Consider the following 20,358-nt stretch of genomic DNA (forward strand, 5'->3'; position numbering starts at 1 on the left):
CCCTGCTTCTCTCAGCCCAGTGGCCAGGCCTGACAAGAACCAGGGCAGGGAATGTGGACCACAGACAGCTGGAGAGCTGGCCTGGGCAAGGCTGCCAGGATCCTGGAGACTGCCAGGCCAAGCAAGGATGGTTTTCTGTCAGATGCCAGGCCCAGGCTGTCATGAGAAGGAAGCATCAGCACTGAGCTTTTCCAGAATGGAAACCACGTGCTCTAGTCCACTGGCCATGAAAAATGGCAGAAAGATTAGACAACGCAGGCTCTTGAAATCTAAATCAAACTCCCCCCCGGCTTTCCTGGATCATCCAAGCATATCTGTGCCAGTTTTCCCTTCTGTGAAGCTAGGATAATAGAACCATTTCTAGGGTGAATGTAAATGAACTCTCTCAGGAGATCAGGGGGCTGAGGTACAGGGGGCTGAGCACAGGTTCTGGAGCCAGACAAACCTGAACCCTACCTCCATTCCTTACTAGCTATGTGACTCTGGGAAAATCACTCCACTTCTCTGAACGTCAGTTTTATCAACTATAAAATGGGAGTGATAATAAAATAATGCCTATGTCCATGAGTTGCTGGAAGGATTAAGTATGAATACTTTTCAGAAAGCTGAGGAAGATGCCTGGGAGGGAGCTGGGCTCAACATATGTCAGCTCTCTCACACTGCACAAGAGAGTCCCACGGACAAACCTCTTGAGAGAAGTTGGTCAGAAGATTAAACAGAGCTGCCGGTGGCCAGCCTCCCACTAACACATCCTGAGTTCCCTTGGGCTAACTGCTACTGGGCTGCTGGCACAGGACACCCAACAAGATTCACTTTTTCCAGACATCCCCTAGCCCCAACCTCTGGGGTTAGGGGATGTCTGGGCTCAGCAGCAGTGAGGGCTCATGTGCTGCCGAGTGAGCCTAGGAGAAACACTAGGGTGCTCCCTGCAGCCCGCACTCATGTCAGACTCTTGCTGGCCCCCAAGGTGACTGAGGGCAGGATTCCCTGGGTGAAGATGGCATAAACCTGGTAGCAGGTGCTCCCACTTTGAAGGGCACCTGCAAGGCTACAAATGGTTCTGTGAACAAAGAAGCAGCAGGTCCAACCACTTACTTCAGCTTTATGGCTAAGGGGATGGTGTAGAAGAAGACGTTGATCTGAAACACACACACAAAGAAGAGGCTGAAGTGCTCAAACATCTCCGCAAAGAAGTACCAAAAAAGACCGATGTTTGGAGTGAGATCTGGAACAGAAAGTCTAGAGTGAAAAACACAAGGGGAGAGAAAAAAGAGCAAAGTTATAAACAGTTTGCTTTGACCTGGTTTTCTCCTCAAGACTTTGGTCACTACTGGGCAATCAAGGGTGACTATCCCCATGGAGATCAGGATGTGAGGGGGTCTCTAGGCACCCTGGACATAGGTAATTAACAAAAGCCAGGGTCAGTGAATGACAGCCTACAATAAATACATTAGCTAAGCCAAACTCTGGCATGCACCAAAGATCTGAAACAAGGCAGGAATTCATGCTAGAACTCAAAAGACCAGCCCCTACTTAACTGCCAAGACATACATGTTTACAGTCAGGAGATACTCAGTAGTATAACAGAAGAGGAATGGTTTTCACGTAAATGATATCTATTTTGGGCATTCCAAAGACTTGCCTAGAGAAACAAGCCGAACCAGCTACTCCTCCTCATTCCTGCTCAGCATCCCCACAGCAGGAGCCACAGAACGAGCCCCCGCTACTGCAGGGAGACTTGTAGGGGCTGGAGGAACAACCAGTAGGTTCGAACAAGAACCCCAGACCTCACTGGACAAGGAAGAATTTAACTGGAAAACTTCTTGTCAAGTTATAGCAGATAAAAATTGGCTGCAATTTGGGCTCTTCTAAAAGTTTATTTGAAAAACTACAGACTTAAAACCGATGTCAATTCTCAATTTCAAAAGGGGAACAAATGGAGCATGAAGAAGGATAAACAGGCAGAGGCTCATGGTCAGATTTCACTAACACAGGTTCCACCCAGGGCAAGTCTTTGCCTCCTGCTGTGACTGCACTTCCTTGTCTGTGAAATGAAGTAAAGCACACAACCGTGGCCCAGCGGAACACTAGGAAACGCTTTTCGCTCCTACTCAAGGCATTACGGATGCGCTGCTCAAGGCAGATCCTGAAGAGCTGAAAGTTACTAAGTCACTGTTGTACTCAGCCAGGATTCAACACAAATTAGCAGTCCAGAATCCCAAAGGGGAGTCTGCCACTCCAGATCCCTTCCCGACCCTGGCAGGTTTGAGTATCTGTCACCTCACTGGGCTATGAGTTCCCTGAAGCTTGGGCAGTGGCTGCCCACTCCAGCATACCATACAGGCAGCGTTTAGAAATGCCTGCAGAATTCATACCGCAACCCCCTTTTGATTTCCTCTAAAAAGTATGACACATGGAAGGTGGCTTTAGTTTAAAGAGACCTTCTTTGCAGTAGAAGAATATATCCATCCCTGTTTGGGATTGAATCAAGACCTTCTGGACAGAAGCTGGTAGTTGCTTTCGGTGTTCCTAGAGGGTGCTCCTTAATCTCACTAGATCACACATATGCTCTAGACCAGTGGCTCTCAAAGGGTGTTCCCTGGACCAGCATCACCTGAAAACTTGCTAGAAATGCAAATTCTTGCTCCCTACCTCAGACTTACTTAATCAAAACCTCTAGCTAGAGGTGGGGACCAGCATGAGGTGGGTGTTACTAAGTCCTGAGGGTAATTCTGATGCACACTGAGGTTTGAAGACCACTGTGTCTAGGTGCTCCCTGGGGACACTCACAGTCTGATTCCAGCTGGACCTGTGAAAACTAAATAGCTTCCACAGTTTTCTAACACGGTCATTACTTACATGAAGCCATAGACTGCAGGGATGAAATCCCAGGAGCTGAGAAGGAAGAAGGAGAGGCAAATGATTACCACGAGGCTTCCCACATACATCATGGCATACTCCCAAAAGAAGATCCAGAAGGCTTTGCTCCTCACTTTCACGGGAATGTACTGCCGCTAGGAGAGAAGGCAGAACAGTGCATTCAGGGAGGTCAAGATTGGAGGGCAGTAATCAGCGTAAACTACAAGATCTCTCCTGCAAAACACTGGAAATAAAAAAGCTGAAAATTAAAGGATTGAAAAGATACACTATGTAAACAGTAACTAAAAAAAACTAGTATGGTTATACTATTAATAGATAAAATAAACTAATGTAAAAGTAGTACAGAAGATGCTCCATAACGGTAAGATTCAAGTCATCAGAAAGATGTAACAATTCTAAATGTGTATGTACCTTAACAACACAGTCTCAAAATATATAAAACAGACATGAACAGATCTACAAAGGAAAAACAGACAAATCCATCATCAGTAGATAATTGAACAGACCCAACAGAAAAAATTCAGTAACCAAGAAGCATATATGAATAGCACACTTAATAAATATGATCTCATAAGATCTTACAAAATATACTTATATAGGACAGTATATTCACATTCATTTTAAGTATTTGGGGGCATACATAAACATTTACCACTTCCCTGGCTGGTGTAGCTCAGTAGATTGAGCATGGGCTGGGAACCGAAGGGTCACCAGTTCGATTCCCAGTCAGGGCTCATGCCTGGGTTGCAGGCCAGGTCCCCACCAGGGGATGGATGAGAGGCAACCATACATTGATGTTTCTCTCCCTCCCTCCTTCCCTTCCCCTTTCTCTAAAAATAAATAAATATAATTAAAAAATGTCAAGGAATCTGTATCACACCGATACAATTCTGTGATCATAATGCAATTAATCAAAAACATTAATAAAAAGGTAATCCAAAATACCTTTGAAAAATTCTAATCCCTTTTCCAAATAACTCAGAGGTCAAATAAATGATAAAAAGTTGTGCCCTGGCTGGTGTAGCTCACTGGATTGAGCTCGGGCCTGCGAACCACACAATTGCGGTTCGGTTCCCGGTCAGGGCACATGCCTGGGTTGCAGGCCAGTTCCCAGCAGGGGACTTATGAGGGGCAACCATACATTGATATTTCTCTCCTTTTCTCCTTCCCTTCCCCTCTAAAGATAAATAAAATCTTAAAAAAAATAGATAAAAAGTTGTGATGTTAGAAATAGTTATAAAAATATCACATATCCTATTTGTATAATGTAGATAAAAGAGTACTCTGAGAAAAAAATACAGCCTTATATAACTATATTTGAATAAAAGGCTGAAAATTAATAAGCTAAACATCCATTTTAAGACATTAGAAACAGAATAACAAAATAAACCCCCGAAGAAGGAAGGAAATAATAAAGGTAAAAGTAGAATTTGTTGAAATTGAAAAGAAAGCCATAATATAAGGAAGTAAGAAAGCCAAAAGCCAGCTCTTAGAAATGACTGATGAGATTGATGGGGCTCTGATAAGACTGACCAAGAAAAAAAAGAGAGATCAAGTAACTTAGGCCAATGTGTTTAAAAAACTGAGGAAAAATGAACACAGTCTATGAAACATATAAATAATTTAAATGTTTCCATTAAAATGCCATTATTGCCCTGGCTGGTATGGCTCAGTGGATTGGGAGCTTGCCTAAGAACCAAAAGGTCGCTGGTTCAGTTCCCGGTCAGATCACACACCCACGTTGCAGGCCTGGTCCCCAGAAGATAGTTTATTCAATAAATGGTGTTGGGAAAATTGGGCAGATATGTGCAGAAAAATGAAACTGGACCATCTTTTTATACCACACATAAAAATAAATTCCAAATGGATCAAAGACTTGAATGTTAGACCAGAAACCATAAAAATCCTAGAAAACATATGCAGCAAAATCTCGGATATTGCTCATAGCAATTTTTTATTAGATACATCTCTCCAGGGCAAGGGAAACAAAAGAAAAAAATAAACAAATGGGGCTACAATGACAATGATATGGAAGCAGCCCAGGTGTTCATCAATAGATGAGTGGATAAAACAAATATGGGACATTTACACAATGGAATTCTATTTGGCCGTAAAAAAGAAGAAAATAACAGTATGGATGGACCTGGAGAACATTATGCTAAGTGAAATAAGCTAGTCAGGGTACAACAAATACCATATGATTTCACTCATATGTGGAATCTAATAAACAAACCAAACTAACAAGCAAAACAGACAGACTTAGATGAAGAGCAGGATGACCGCTATGGGGGGTGGGTTAGAGGGTGGAGGGATTGAGCAAAAAAAAAAAGGACTCATGGACATAGACAATAGTGTGGTGATCACTGGGGGGTGAACAATATAAGAGGACTAAATGGCAATGGGAAAAATACAATAAAGATTAAATTAAAAAAATAAAATGCCAGTATCATACAAACTAAATACATAAAAAGTGGAAGTCAAAGGAGATGACAATGACATGTTATAAATGATCCTTGAATGGATCCTGAATCTACCTCTCCCCAAAAGTGCTATAAAGGCCACGTACACACTTGAGAATTTGAATTTGGAGTGTATACATTAAATAATAAGAATCTATGAGAGTTCAACTTCTTGGGTATGCTAATAGTGTTGTGGTTATATAGTAGAATGCTTGAGTTCTTAACCGTTACCTGCTGAGTATTCAGAGTTGTTATGTCTTATTGTCTGTCACTTCCTGACAATAAGTCTGGGAAAAATGATATATCTAGCCCTGGCTCGTGTGACTCAGTGGATTGAGCACTTGCCTGCAAACCAAAGGGTTGCTGGTTCAATTCCAGTCAGGGCATATGCCTGGGTTGTGGGCCAGGTCCCCAGTAGGGGGTGCGCAAGAGGCAACCATACATTGATGTTTCTCTCCTTCTCTTTCTCTTTTCCCCTCCATCTAAAAATAAATAAATAAAATCTTTACAAAAAAGTGATATATCTACATTAAGATATAGAAAATGTGGCAAAATGGTAACTGGGGAGTCTACATAAAAGATATTTATTGTTCTAGTCTTTCAACTTTTCTAAAGCATGGAAAAAAATTAGGGGAAAAAATTTCAAGAAGAAACAGACAAATTTGAACGGCCCCACATTTAAGAAATTGAATTAGTAATGAAATTTTTTCCCATAGAGAAAAGAGCAGGCCTAGCCAGTTTTACAGGAAAGTTGTACCAACATTCAAGAAACAGGTGACTGTACTCTTACACTAACTCTTTCACAGCAAATACTATAAACTTGATACCAAAATCATTTAACCAACACAAATGCAAAAATACTAAATGAGATATCTAATATAATTCAGCAACATGAAAAAGATCATGGTAAAGTTGTATTATGACTAGGCTGAGTTAATTTCAAAAACTCAAAGTTAGTTCCACATAAGAAAAGCTATTAACATGTGTATCACCAACAGGTTGAAGATAAGAAATCACGTTAGTATCTAGATACATGCAACAACCACTTATGATAAAAACAAACAAATGGAGTCAGTGAAGTGGCAGGGTAAACAATTAACACACAAATAGACTTCAAGTGCAAAAATGTAAGCAATTAGAGGACACAATGGTAGAGAAAACCTCATTTATCATAACACCAAGGAAAATAAAACTTAGATTTAAATTTAACAGGAAATATGCAAAACTTATTCAAGGAAAATTTTAAAGCAATACTGAAAAACACGAACATCAACTTGAACCAATAGTTATCTCCTGTTCTTAATTAGGATGATTCAACATTATAAATATGTCAGTTCTCCTTAAATTAAGGAGAACAATTATTATTGTATGCAATAATGCAACCCCAATAAGAATACAAACCAGCTACTTTATTATACAAGACGATGTTTAAGTTCACATGGAAAAGCAGACATGAAAGAATAGCTGGGAAAACAAATAAGGAAAAATCATGAACTGTTGACTCGTCCTACCAGACGTTAAAATACACTATAAAACCTCTATAATTAAGATAGTACACTACTGACACATCAATTGACAAATAGACTGCTGGAATAGAATAGAAAATCTAGCATTAGACCAAAATATAGAAATTTAATATATGATAAAGGTGGTATACCACTGGGGTAGAGATGGACTTTTTCATAAATGGAGCCAGGAAAACTTAGGTAACCACTTGGAAAAAGAAAAAAGTGGACCTATATCTCAGTAGACTATTTACTGCAATAAACTCCAAGTAAATTAGGAATATAAGTATTTTTAATGAAACCATGAAATACTAGAAAAAACATGGTAAATTTGTCTTTAACCATGATGTAGGGGAGCTCAAAATCCAGAGGCAATAAAAAACTGATTAAGTTTGCTTACACAAAAACAGAAAGTTCTGCATAACAAAATCACCATAAATAAAATGAGAACATACGTCCATACAAAAACTCATACATGAATGTTCATAGAAGCATTATTCATAAATTGCCTAAAATTAGAAATAAGCCAAATACCTACCAACTGGTGAATGAATATTATAGTATATAATGGAATAATATTTGTCAATAAAAAGGAATAAAGTACTAGTAATACATGCTACAACAGAGATGAACCTTGAAAACATTATGCTAAGGGAAAGATCACATATTTTATGATTCCACTTACATGACATGTGCAGGCAGGATAGGGAAATCTATAAAGACAGAAAGCAAAACAGGGCTGGAGGTGAGAGGAACATTGGGGAAAACAGAGAGTGACTGCTCAAGGGCATGTAGTTTCTTTTGGAGTGATAAAAATGTTGTAGAGTTGGCCCTGGCCAGTGTAGCTCAGTGGATTGAGCGTGGACCTGTGAACCAAAGGATCGTGGTTTGATTCCCAGTCACATGCCTGGGTTGCAGGCCAGGTCCCAGCAGGGGACGCACCAGAGACAACCATACATTGATATTTCTCTCCCTCTCTCTTTCCCTACCTTTCTAAAGATAAATATATAAAATCTTTTTTAAAATGTTGTAGAATTGATTGTGGCGATATCTCCACAACTCTGTGAATATACAAAAAATAAACTATACACTTTAGGTAAATTGTATGGTATGTAAATTATATATTTTTTTAAATATTTATTTATTTATCTTTAGAGGGGAAGGGAAGGAGAGAGGAAGAGAAACATCACTGTATGGTTGCTTTTCGTGCATCCCTTGCTGGGAACTGGCCCCTGCCGGGAACTGGCCTGCAATCCAGGCATGTGCCCTGACTGGGAATCGAACCGCGATCGCGTGGTTCGCAGGCCTGCGCTCAATCCACTGAGCTACACCAGGCAGGGCTCTGTAAATTATATCTTGATAAAAAGTAAAAGCTGGTAGAAGAAAAACAGTATAAATAAAGTCGAAAGACTGAAAAACTGGGAGAAAATATCTGCAGAGTTAGTACTTTTAACACATGAAGGATTCTTAAAAATTGAGAGAAAAGGGAACTAAATCTAATAGAAAAATGAGAGGGGGGAAATGAACAGACAATCCACAAACATGAAAAAAATGTCCAAACGCACTCGTAGTTAAGAGAAATGCCAGTTAAGACAACACTGAGATATCATTTTTCAAGGTCAAACTGGCACAATTTTTACATGTGACGGCACATTCTGTTAGTGAGCCTGTGGGAAAACAGGCTCTCTCCTATGTTACTAGCGGGAATAGAAAGTTTGTACAATCCTGCTGGAAGGAAATGTGAAAAGGCCTAATAAAACTACCTATGCACTTATCTTTAGATCCAGTAATTCTACTTCCAGAAATCTATCTTTAAGATATACCTCCAACAATATGAAAGTACACATATGCAAGTTTACTCATTACAGCATTAATTGTAATTGCAAAATATTAGAAACAATCTAAATTCCCATACACTGGAGAGAAGTTAACACAATGGAGTACTATGCAGCTGTAAAGAAAAAAAAATCAGGAATATCTCTATGCTTCAATAATTTCAAGGAAATAATGTGAAGTGAAAAAAGCAAAGCACTAAAGGGTATCTAGAGTATGTTATCATTCATAGAAGAAAGAAGGGGATATAAGAAAATATACATGTATCTGTTCATTTGTGCATAAGCAATACAGAAAAGGTAAACCAGAAACTAAAGAGAAGCATCACTTGGGGTGACAGGGAAAGGAGAAAGCAAAGAACAAGATGGCAGGGATGAGGAAAAACAATACTCTGACTATGTCTTTTTGTATAGCTGACTCTTAGAATCATAGTAATATTCTGGTCTCTTCACATACCCCAAAATAAACAATAAAAAGTCAACCAGGATGTAAGAAAAATCCAAAATGAATATAAACAGTAATAAATATAACTATATTACAAATTAGTAACATAGCCACACTGAAGGGTCACATGGGAGTAGAAAAGAACTAAAGTTAGTGACCTGAGAAACAGTTACTTCACAGAATACTGTAAGGTTAAAGACAAAAAGAACTATATATATGATACACACACACACACACACACACACATATATAAACTGTCATATATACATATGACACACACATATATATGTGTTTTATAACAAGTCATCAAGTGTGTTTCCTGCAGGGGTATGTCTCACAGCACTCCCGAACTACTTTGTGTGCATACTAGAATTGAACAAACAAAAAATATGCTGCAGACAAGGAAAGTTAGGTTTCCACTGTTAAGAGAAAGAAGTTATAAATAAGGAAAAGGGAGAGACTAAAGTAAACCCTATAGTGTGGTACTGGAATGATAGGTATCAGTATAAACAGAGAGAAAGGTACAGAATTACAAAGGTGTGTATGTGTCCGTCAGTATCCATACATTGCTTCATAGCGTGCGTGCTAGAAGCAATGACTCCCTAACAACAAGAGGCACACCTCAACCTTTGGTTGCTAAACAGCATTCTCCAATAACAGGAATCAAGAGTCCTTAAAGTTGCACTGATTTCAGGGCTGAGGTTTGGAAAATATAAGATGAGCCTGGAACACCTTTTGGTACTAGGAAAAAGAGAAGGAAATGCTCAAAAATAGGTGGGCCTTGTTAAAAGAACATGAGACAGTCTGAAGGAGCACTTACTGGCCAAAAATAGAAAAATTGAGCAATAAGCTAATGATAGGATCCAATTTTTTTCTGAAATGAAATTCGTATAACATATAATTAACCATTTTTAAATGTGCAATTCGGTGACCGTTTTGGTCATGTATAACTCATCGGTTCTTTAACAACTGTTTTTGAAAGAAGTTTGAGGCAGGTGAGGTTAGCTCCTCTACAATCTCATCAAACAAAGCAAGTTCCAGAGTAGATTCTGGTATACTTTGCAACACTAATTAAACAAAAATTCATTAGCAAGCAGGCACAAAACAATTCACACACTCTATCCTAGAAGGTCAAGTAAGTCCCAGCCCTCTCCCCTTCTGACTGTTTAAATTGCCACTTGCAAGAAAGATCCACTCAAGGCAGAAGTGACAAAATCCCAGAGGCAGAGGTTCTGCTCTTGGAGTCACATTAGAAATGCTCCTAACTGAAGGCTAGACAAAGAATAGGTTAGGAATTAAGCCTCAGGCACCATCTCCAAGGGAAGAAGTTATAGGCCTTCCTAGAGTCTCTGTCTTCGTGCAAGTACAGAAAGTACCCACTTCTTTTGAATACTCCAATTTCACCAATGAGAGCCTACTTCTAAAATTTATTTTGCTAATTAGCAAGACACTCACCAATAAAAATCCAAAAGGTTTCTGGCAGTCACATGCTAATTAGCAAAGATATAGCTTAACCTATAGAGAGCAAAGCACTGAGGATAGCCACCTGTGGAGTGTGGCCTTTCTGATGCAAGTTAGATGACCTTACAGTAGAGTGAGATGATGCTTCATTAAAGCTACTCATTGCCATTTAAGTTGAAGCAGCTAATTGGCACACATATACTACCAGATGGTCTGTGCAGAACTATGTAAAAATTATAGACATCATAACTCCTTGGTAAACACTTTAAGGAGGATTGGAGGCTAGCCAAGAGATTTAAACTAGAGATACCATTACTGTTAACAGATATGAGGGGTAGGGGATCTGATCAACTGTTTCTAAGCTTGCATACTTCTAATATCTCTGCTCTTACCCCTCTTTAAAACTGTATGCTCCCCAAGCCATATGTGGCTATTTAAATTTAAATTAATGGTCCCCGCTAGTGTGGCTCAGTGGATTGAGTGCCAGCCTGTGAACCAAAGGGTCTCTGGTTCAAGTCCCAGTCAGGGCAGGTGCCTGGTTTGCAGGCCAGGTCCCCAGTATGGAGCATAAGAGAGACAACCACATACTGATGTTTCTCTCCCTCTCTTTCTCCCTCCCTTCCTCTCTCTCTAAAAATAAATAAATAAAAATTGTAAAAATAAATTTAAATTAAATGGCTCTGGCCCAAATAGCTCAGTTGATGAGAGCATCATCCCAATATGGAAAATAATTCTACAAAGTGGAGGCAATCACAGATAAATTCAAAGAAGGCATTCAGGTTCTGAGTCTCTTCTCAGAGTTCTACCTGCCTCTGGTCACCTACTTTGATCTACACACCCAGGACATGAGGTTCCATGCTTCACAAATCCCAGTAGCAACCCCCAAGTCTTGGTTTGCTACCATGTTCTCAGGGCTTATTGTACCTACAGTGTTACTGTTGATGTTTGGGTGGAAATGATTTATTTTTCCTGGCAAATCTGTGATTATAAAATGGGCAGTAGCGCCCTGGCTGGCATAGCTCAGTGGACTGAGCGGGGGCCTGCGAACCACACGATCGCGGTTCGATTCCCAGTCAGGGCACATGCCTGGGTTGCAGGCCAGTTCCCGGTTCCCAGTACCCAGCAGCGGACGCATGAGAGGCAACCATACATTGATATTTCTCTCTCTCCTTCGCTTCCTCTCTAAAGATAAATAAATAAAATCTTTAAAAAAAAGGGGGCAGTAAATTTTAAGTATAATTTTTGTTGGTTTTTTTTTATTTGTTCATTTTTAAAGATTTTACCCAGTGGCTTGCTCCTTCAGAGAAGTTGGGCCCACAGGCAGCAGCCACGGTGCCCAGATGAAACGACGGCATGATTCTAAAACCCCACTTCCACAAGGACTGGCAGTGGCATGTTGCCATATGGTTTAACCAGCTGGGTGTAGAAGATTCGCAGACACAAGTCCGGCAAGCCAAAGCACATGGCATGGCCCACAACCATCTGGCCCACAGTGAGATGCCCCATGTGAGATAGCACACCAAAGTGCAAGCGGGCAGGGCTTCAACTTAGGAGTTAAAGGCAACAGGCATCCACAAAAAGGCGGCCCGGACCATTTGGATCTCAGGGGATCCCAGGAGGCGAAACAAGTCCACTGAGTTCCTATAGGCCAGAGTGCAACAGCAGAAGGAATACCGCTTCAAGTTCATCTGCCCCCCAGAAGGGAGACAGCTCTGAAAAAGACCTCAAATTGGCCACCCAACTGACAGGACCAGTTATGCCCCTATGGAATGTCTACAAGAAGGAAAAAGCCAGGCTCATCACAGAGAAGAAATTCAAGGCCGTTGCCAGTCTTCGCATGGCCTGCACCAATGCTCTGCTCTTTGGCATCTGGGCAAAAAGAGACAAGGAAGCTGCAGAACAGGATGTTGAAAAGAAAATGAAAATGCTGTTGGCAATTTGTGATTTAGAAAATAAATAAATAAATAGATATTTTGTTATTTAGTTTTACAGAGAGGGGAAAGGAGAAAGAGAGGGAAATATCGATGAGAGAGAAACATTGATTAGTTGCCTCTTGTGTGGACCCCAACTCGCAACCAAACCTCTAGCCCAGGCAAGTGTCCTGATGGGGATCCAATGGGGAGCCCTTCACCTTGCCACACACGATGCCCAAGCAACTGAGCCACACTGGTCAGGGCTAGTTTTTGTTTTTAAGATTTGTTCTTCAAGGCCCTGGCTGGTGTAGCTCAGTGGATTGAGCTTGGGCCTGCGAACCAGAGGATCGTGGTTCGATTCCCAGTCAGGGCACATGCCTGGGTTGCAGGCCAGTTCCCAGCAAGGGCCAGTTCCCAGCAGGGGATGCACGAGAAGCAACCATACATTGATGTTTCTCTTCCTCTCTCCTCCCCTTCCCCTCTAAAGATAAATTAAAAAAAAAAAGACTTGTTTTTCAGAATCAGGTTTGCTTTGGGAAACAAAACCCTGAAAATATAAAATAATGTGGAATATTTACTGAGTCTACTTAGAGAAACAGAACTTGTACTTAATCTTCAAGGACTACTCCTGTTACATAAAGTGAGACACGTCTGAAATTCTTAAAAGAGAAACTCAAGCCCTGGCTGAGTGGCTCAGATGGCTCAGGTGGCTGGAGCATCATTTTGTACACCAAAAGGTTGCAGGTTCGATTCACAGTCAGGGCACATACCTAAGTTGCAGGTTTGATCCCTGGATGGGGTGCATATAGGCAAAAACCAATCAATGTCTCTGTCACATCAATGTTTCTCTCTCTCTTCTTTCCTCTCTGTCTCTAAACATCAATAAACATATCCTTGAATGAAGATTTTTTAAAATTTTAAAAAGAAAGAAAAAACCTCAATCCTTTGATGGTTTGTTATTTATAAACCCTAGAGCCAAACTTAGTCTACAGGTCCAGACTGCAAATTTCCCAATGAACAGATGAGAATTCATTTTACCTACCTCTTTTGCTCAATAGCAAATGCTGACTTAAAATGCGAAGTATGTAAGTAGAAGGGTTAAAAGAATGGTGCTTAAACATTCTGATCAGTTTTTAAACCTTTTTATTGTAAAATAAAACACAGAAAACCACATAAAACAAATATATAGCTTACTGAATGATTATAAGCAAACATCCTTACAACCCACTACCTAGATTAACAGAAGGACATTTCCAGCAATTCCCCAGGTCTCTCTCTGTGTACTGTCCCAACCACAATCTTCTCTTCCCTTCAAAGTAAACCCATATATCCTGGCTTTTATATTAACACATATCATTCCTTCCTTGCATTTTTCAAATGGTTTTCCACCGAAATGCACATGCCTTTACACTATAGTTTAGTGTTGGCCTTTTAAAAAAATTTGATTCAACTTTTATTTATTTTGAGAGAGAGGAAAAGGGAAGGAGACAGAGAGGGAGAAAAACATTGTATGCGAGAGAAACATTGCTCAGTTGCCTCTTGCACGCACCCAACCAGGTACCTGGCCTGCACCCCAGACATATGTCCTGACTGGGAATCAAACTGGTGACCTTTTGATTAGCAGGCCGGCACTCAATCCACTGAGCCACACCAGCCAGCACTCAATCAATTGTTAAATCTCTTCTAATTTACAGGTCCTCTCCCTCACCTCACTCCCACCCATGTCTTTTTTTTTTCCCTTCCTTACAATTCATCTGTTAAAAAACTTGGGGCATTTAACCTATTGAACATTCCACAATCTGTTTTTTGCTAATTACATACTTTGTCCTCAGTATATTTTACAAATGGCAGCTGTACCCAGAGGCTTGATCAATTTTGGATTTGATCACCTCAGCAAAACTTTGGCAGCAGTGTGTTATTTCACCAGGAGACATCATTTTTGTTTGTTTTATTTTATTTTATTTTTTGTCCTCACCCAAGGACATTTTTTTACTGCTTTTAGAGACAGAGGGTTTAGACACAAGGGAAGGGAAGGGAAGGAGAAAGAGAGGGAGGGAAACATCTATGTGAGAGAGAAACATTGACTGGTTGCCTTTTGTACACACCCCAACCAGGGACTGAACCTGCAACCTAGGCGCGTACTGTGGCTCTGAATCCAACCTGCACCCCTTTGGTCTGCAGAACAATGCCCAACCAACTGGGCCACACTGGCTAGGGTGATTTTTGTTTGTTTTTGTGATGTTAGTACACGTAAGGATTGGCAGTGCCTAGATCAACTAGGGTTACAAAATTACACTATCCTATCATTTTGTTTCCATTTATACGCTGGAGTAATTTCATAAAGAGAAATTTCCTCTCACTTACTATATGATTCCCTAGTGGTACAGAAAAGGCAAAATAAACGCTTAATTTTTTTCCCTTTTATTTATCCAGTCTTCAAGATAATAAATTTGTTCCCTGTCAATTCTCTTAATTTGACTAATTAGGTTTTCTTTTAAATATCATTATGAATGCCTGGACTGAAACATATTCATAGGTTGTGGTCCATTTCAATTATTTTCCTAAAGCTCAAATTGCCCACCTTTGGTCAGTGGCAGCCTCTTCAAGCTGGATCCTGAGTCCTTTTGAGATGGCCCCAGTAGCCAGCCTTTGTTAGCTTCCATGTTACCTGGCATGACAATGTTCCAGGATCATTTTGTGCATGACCCGCACTAAACCTACAATCAGCCATTCTTCTCAGAAGCCTTGGTTCCTTTCAATGGGTAAATGGTATTTTAGGATCACAATTGGGCCCCAGGGGTGCCTGTTGATACTGGGTTGGTCACTGTTTCCAGACCTTTTAACAGACATAAACAGATACACACACATACTCAAATACCTACAGGGACCAGGCAGGTGACCAACGAAGAGAGATGAAGCACAGGGATTGTGGTAAAAGACAGTGTGCTTTTTCTAAAGGAGATAGATCTTCAAATTGTTCAAAAGAACCTGAAAATATAAACTTTTAACATAAAATTTTAGAACACTGACAATTAATTTAAACATAAAACACTATGGTCAAATCCATGGCCAGATGTGATCCACAGTCCATGTGCACTCCTGACCTGAAAAATTCAACCAGTGTTATAGACTCAGAGTCACACTGTTGCTAACGTATGAAAATATCTGGGGAAGTAAGACGATTCTCAGATTCTTTCAGGAGAAAACAAACTATAATAAGGAAGGAGGAATGCATAATTATCTCCCTCTTCCCAATTCTCTAAATCACTAGGAAGAAAAGCCTTTTCTTTTTCTATACAGAAATCATTTTCTTTCTAGAGTAATGTTGTAAAAAGAAAAAAAATCAACTACTAGAATAAACTCAAAGAAATTCTGTAAATAAGGTCTTAACAAAGGGAACTCTTTCAAAGCACTAATTCAAAAAGATATAGGCATCCCTCTGTTCCTTGCAGCATTATATACAACAGCCAAGATATGGAAGCAACCCAAGTGTCTATTAACAGACAAGTAGATAAGAAAGTTGTGGTACATGTATGTACGAGAATACTACTTGGCCATAAAAAAGAACAAAATCTTACCATTTGTGACAGCACAAATGGACCTAGAGGGTATTATGAAATAAGCCAAGCAAAGAAAAACAAATACCACATGATTTCACTTACGTGGGGAACCTAAAGAACAAAATAAACAAACAAAACAGAAACAGAGTCATAGATACAGGGGACAAACTGATAGTTGCAAGAGGGGAAGGTGTTGGGGATCTGGGTGAAAAAGATGAAGGGATTAAGAAGTACAAATTGGTAGTTACAAAACAGTCATGGGTATGTAAAGTACAGCATAGGGAATTTAGTCAATAATATTGTAATAAGTACGCATGGTGCCAGGTAGGTATCTGAAATATCTGGGGGATGGGGGAAGTGGGAGAGGGAGGAATCATGTTGTAAATTATATGATTGTTGAACCACTACGCTGTATATCTGAAACTAATATAAAATAACACTGAATGTCAACTGTAATTAAAAAACAAAACTAAAAGGAAAAAAAAAAGAAAGAAACTCATCCTGGCTGGTATGGCTCAGTTGGTTGGGTGTCATACCACAAATTGAAGGATAGCAGGTTCGATTCCAGATCCAGGCACCTCCCCAGGTTTCAGGTTTGGTCCCTGGTCAGGAGGGTGTGTACAAAAGACAACCAATCGATGTTTTTCTCCCTCTCTTCCCCCTCCTTTCCCTCTCTCTAAGGTCAATAAGCATGTCCTTGGGTGAGGATAAAAAAATAATCTATTAAAAAAAAGAAACTCAACAAAGTTTTTTATACCTAAGCTCTTAGAGTCTAAGGATGAGACCCAGGATAAGTCTCATTGCAAATGCATGATCATGACCTTACCCTCATTTTTACTTGTTCTAAAAAGAAAAGAAGCTAACAGCATTGCCACATCACTTAGATCCCTTTTTGGAAGTAGCAGAGACAACAGAAAGCTGCTGGGGAAAGAGAAATATGATGTGAAAGTTTTAAATAGCCCCAAAGAATGTCTAGGGCTGGGCCTCATTATCAAGAAAGACTTGGCTGTGTTTGGCTCCTTTTGTAGTACCATGTAACCTACCCCAAACTCCAGAAAGTACAGAAATCACAGGATTGCCTTGGCTAGTGTGGCTCAGTGGACTGCGTGTGGGCCTGCAAACCAAATGGTTACAGGTTCAGTTCCCAGCCAGGGTACATGCCTGGGTTTCGGACCAGGTCCCCAGTGCGGGGTATGTGAGAAGCAATCACACACTGATATTTCTCTCCCTCTCTTTCTCCTTCCCTCCTCCTCAGCCTGGAAATAAATATATAAAATAAAAAAAAAAATCACAGGATTAACCTTTTCAGTTCAAAGACAAGAGAATGTCAGACTATATTAAAGCAAAAACCCTAACAGCACTCACAGGTATTTTCCCCTGGTTTCTATCACTTTCTTTCAAAGAAAATAAGAACCTCAAGCCATCTATGGGCATCCAAGGCTTTAGGGATCCCAAGCACAAGGAAGGAAGGAACTAGGAACTTCCCTGACTGCACCATGAGCCTCCCACTGCCAGCCTCACAGCTCGGTCTCAAGGTTCTGCGCACTCTAGGGCTATTTTATTCTGTATGCTTTCAGATCATAACATTTTAGGCTGATCTCTCATTTGGAAACTAGGCCCTAAGCCAAGGTCAGGAGAAGAGTAAAGTTGGGGGAGGAGACCAGTGGGCTCAAACTACCATTCTCACAGGTGACTCACTAGGGAGCCGGGTACAGCAGCCCCTGCCTTTGATCCTGAAGCCTTCCTGGGTGTGTCCCACTAGGGAAGAGAAAAACAGCTTTGTCTCTGGCACTGGCTGGACATTAGCTTGTCCATCTCCTACCCTCTAAAAATTCCACCTGTAGAATGGAGGCAGGTTTGTAGTGACAAAGAAGTAAGTACAAACTAACTTTTATAGTTCCTTTGACTATAGAAAATGAAAAAATTTTTTTCCCTCATTACCCCTTGTACCTTCAAACTGATGAGCCTGTACTTTCTATGAACGTTTGAACACTAATAAGCATAACTAGTATCTACTGAACTCTTATCATACTCTATTGTAAATATTTGACAGGTATTAACCCTTTGAAGTAGCTACTATTATATTATTCCCATTTCATACACGAGGAAACGGAGGCATAGAGTAGTCACTTGCCCAGAATCACAAAGCCAGTAAGTATCTAAACCAAGACAACCTCACAGCCTGTACTTCTATTTCCTTTTTACTATAAAATTTTCAAACACACAGGAAAGTTAAAAGAATATGCTAATCAACAACTTATCTGTCATCTAGATTAAATATTAACACCTTGCCACATTTTTATGTGTAAATAAATTTTTCTGTGTATACATTTGCTACATCATACCTCTCCCCAAAACACTTCTACTTGTAGCTCTTAAAAAATAAGGATGTTCTCCTATATACCACAATACTATTACCACATCCAAGAAATTACAATTCCCTATCATCATCTAATATCTAATGTATTGTTAACATATTCTAAAGGTCCCCCAAACATCCGTTTTAGCCAAACCAGAATCCAATCAAGATTCACCTATTCCTCTTAGTCATAATGTCTTCTTAGTCTAGAACAGTCCTCTCACCTTGTCTTTTTCATGACAATGACTTTCCTCACTGGAAGATTTTTTAAAATTAATTTTAGAGAGAGGAGAGGGGAGAGAGAGACACGTTGATTGGTTGCCTCCCATTCATGCCTGTCCGGGGATCGAACTCATAACCTTCTGGTGTACGACATTTCAACCAACTGAGCCACCTAGCTAGGAACTATAGTTCCTTTTAAAAGGCAAGGAACTACTTAGTTCTTTCCTTCTAATTATTAATATTCAGAGTAAGAAATTGGTAAAATAGCCACATCTAATGATGATGTATACTTTTTTCTCTCCTCACCCCTTTGTTGAACATAACTATGGACATGTGGACTTTCACTTACTCAGTGTTTTACAATTACGTGATGCTCAGAACATCCTACATATAAACAGCAGGAGCCCCTCTGAGCTGGTTGCACTGTTCTTTTGACATAGTACCATTAGTACTTGAGGATATTACATTGCTTTCCATCTTTTTTTAAAATATTTTATTTTTATTTATCTTTAGAGGGGAAGGGAAGGAGAGAGGAAGGAAACATCAATGTATGGTTGCATCTGGTGCATCCCCTGCAGGGAACTGGCCCCTGCCGGAAACTGGCCTGCAACCCAAGCATGTGCCCTGAACTGGGAATCGAACCGCGATCGTCTGGTTCACAGGCCCGCGCTCAATCCACTGAGCTACACCAACCAGGGCTACATTGCTTTCCATCTTAACAAGATGTCCCAGTCAGGCCTGCACACTTATGTGTGACATTACACAACCTTTCCTAGAGGAAAGCCTGTGCCTATGGAGGGCTCCAAAAAACTGTGAGAAAAATACAGTGTTAAGAGCAGATGTGTCACTTCCTTGTGGGTATCGAATTCATTTTAATCTGGGACTTAAAAGATTATCAGGTCCAGCTACCCATGCCCGACGAGTGGCCGTTGAACCTGTGGCCTAAACTTGGGATCCACAGGGAACTCACCTCCCTCGAGACATCTCAGGCTGTCACGGAACTGCTGCTTTACACTGAGTTGCTTATAGCTCCCACCCATTACTTCTTGAGTAGGAATCTCTAAAAACTCAGGCTAAAAGGGTCCACTTAATGGTCTCTGAGCAATTCAGCCCTAAAGAGTAATTTCCTCTTCCGTTCCCTCCCTTGTATTTAAACAGGTGGGTTTATTTCCTGGATATGACAAATGATTTTCCAAATGCCATGCTATGACTCACAAAGCCCTACTGCTTTTTAGGTCACTTCATATACTTACATAAAAACATGCAGCCCTGGTCAGGTAGGTCAGTTGATTGGAACACCACCCTGTACACCAAAAAGGTTACAAGATCCATCCCCAGCTGGGGTCCGTACGAGAGGCAACCAATCGATATTTGTCTTCCTCTCTCTCTCTTTTTAGCCCTTCCTTTCTCTCCACATCAATAAAACACATATCCTGGGTAAGGATTTTTTAAAAAGTTGAAATAAAAACACGTAGCCCTGGCTGGTGTGGATCAGTGGATTGAGCGCCAGCCTGTGAACCAAAGGGTCACAGGTTCAATTCCCAATCAGGGCACATGCCTGGGTTGTGGACCAGGTCCCCAGTATGTGGTGCACAAAAGGCAACCACACACTGATGTTTCTCTCCCTCTTTCCTCCTGTCTAAAAAAAAAATAAGTAAAAAAAAAATTTAATTAAAACATGTAAATATAGTATGAGCTGGGATTTTAATTTCTACATAAATA

The 20,358-nt window shown here is 40.3% G+C and overlaps 1 protein-coding gene across 2 annotated transcripts in view; it reads right to left on the reverse strand.

Annotated features, from left to right (window-relative positions):
- Nucleotides 1–20,358, reverse strand: part of PIGU (phosphatidylinositol glycan anchor biosynthesis class U) — a 94,323-nt gene that overhangs the window by 20,724 nt on the left and 53,241 nt on the right. For both annotated transcript variants that reach the window (XM_037043901.1, XM_037043902.1), the window contains 2 exons: nucleotides 2,860–3,014; nucleotides 1,096–1,239 (listed from right to left, as the gene is read on the reverse strand). In XM_037043901.1, the coding sequence (XP_036899796.1) occupies nucleotides 1,096–1,239; nucleotides 2,860–3,014 (299 nt within the window). The remainder of the gene's footprint in view (nucleotides 1–1,095; nucleotides 1,240–2,859; nucleotides 3,015–20,358) is intronic.

Source organism: Sturnira hondurensis, unplaced genomic scaffold, assembly GCF_014824575.4.
Source record: "Sturnira hondurensis isolate 20B ecotype Veracruz unplaced genomic scaffold, ASM1482457v3 Scaffold0004136, whole genome shotgun sequence".
Classification (NCBI taxonomy): domain Eukaryota; kingdom Metazoa; phylum Chordata; class Mammalia; order Chiroptera; family Phyllostomidae; genus Sturnira; species Sturnira hondurensis.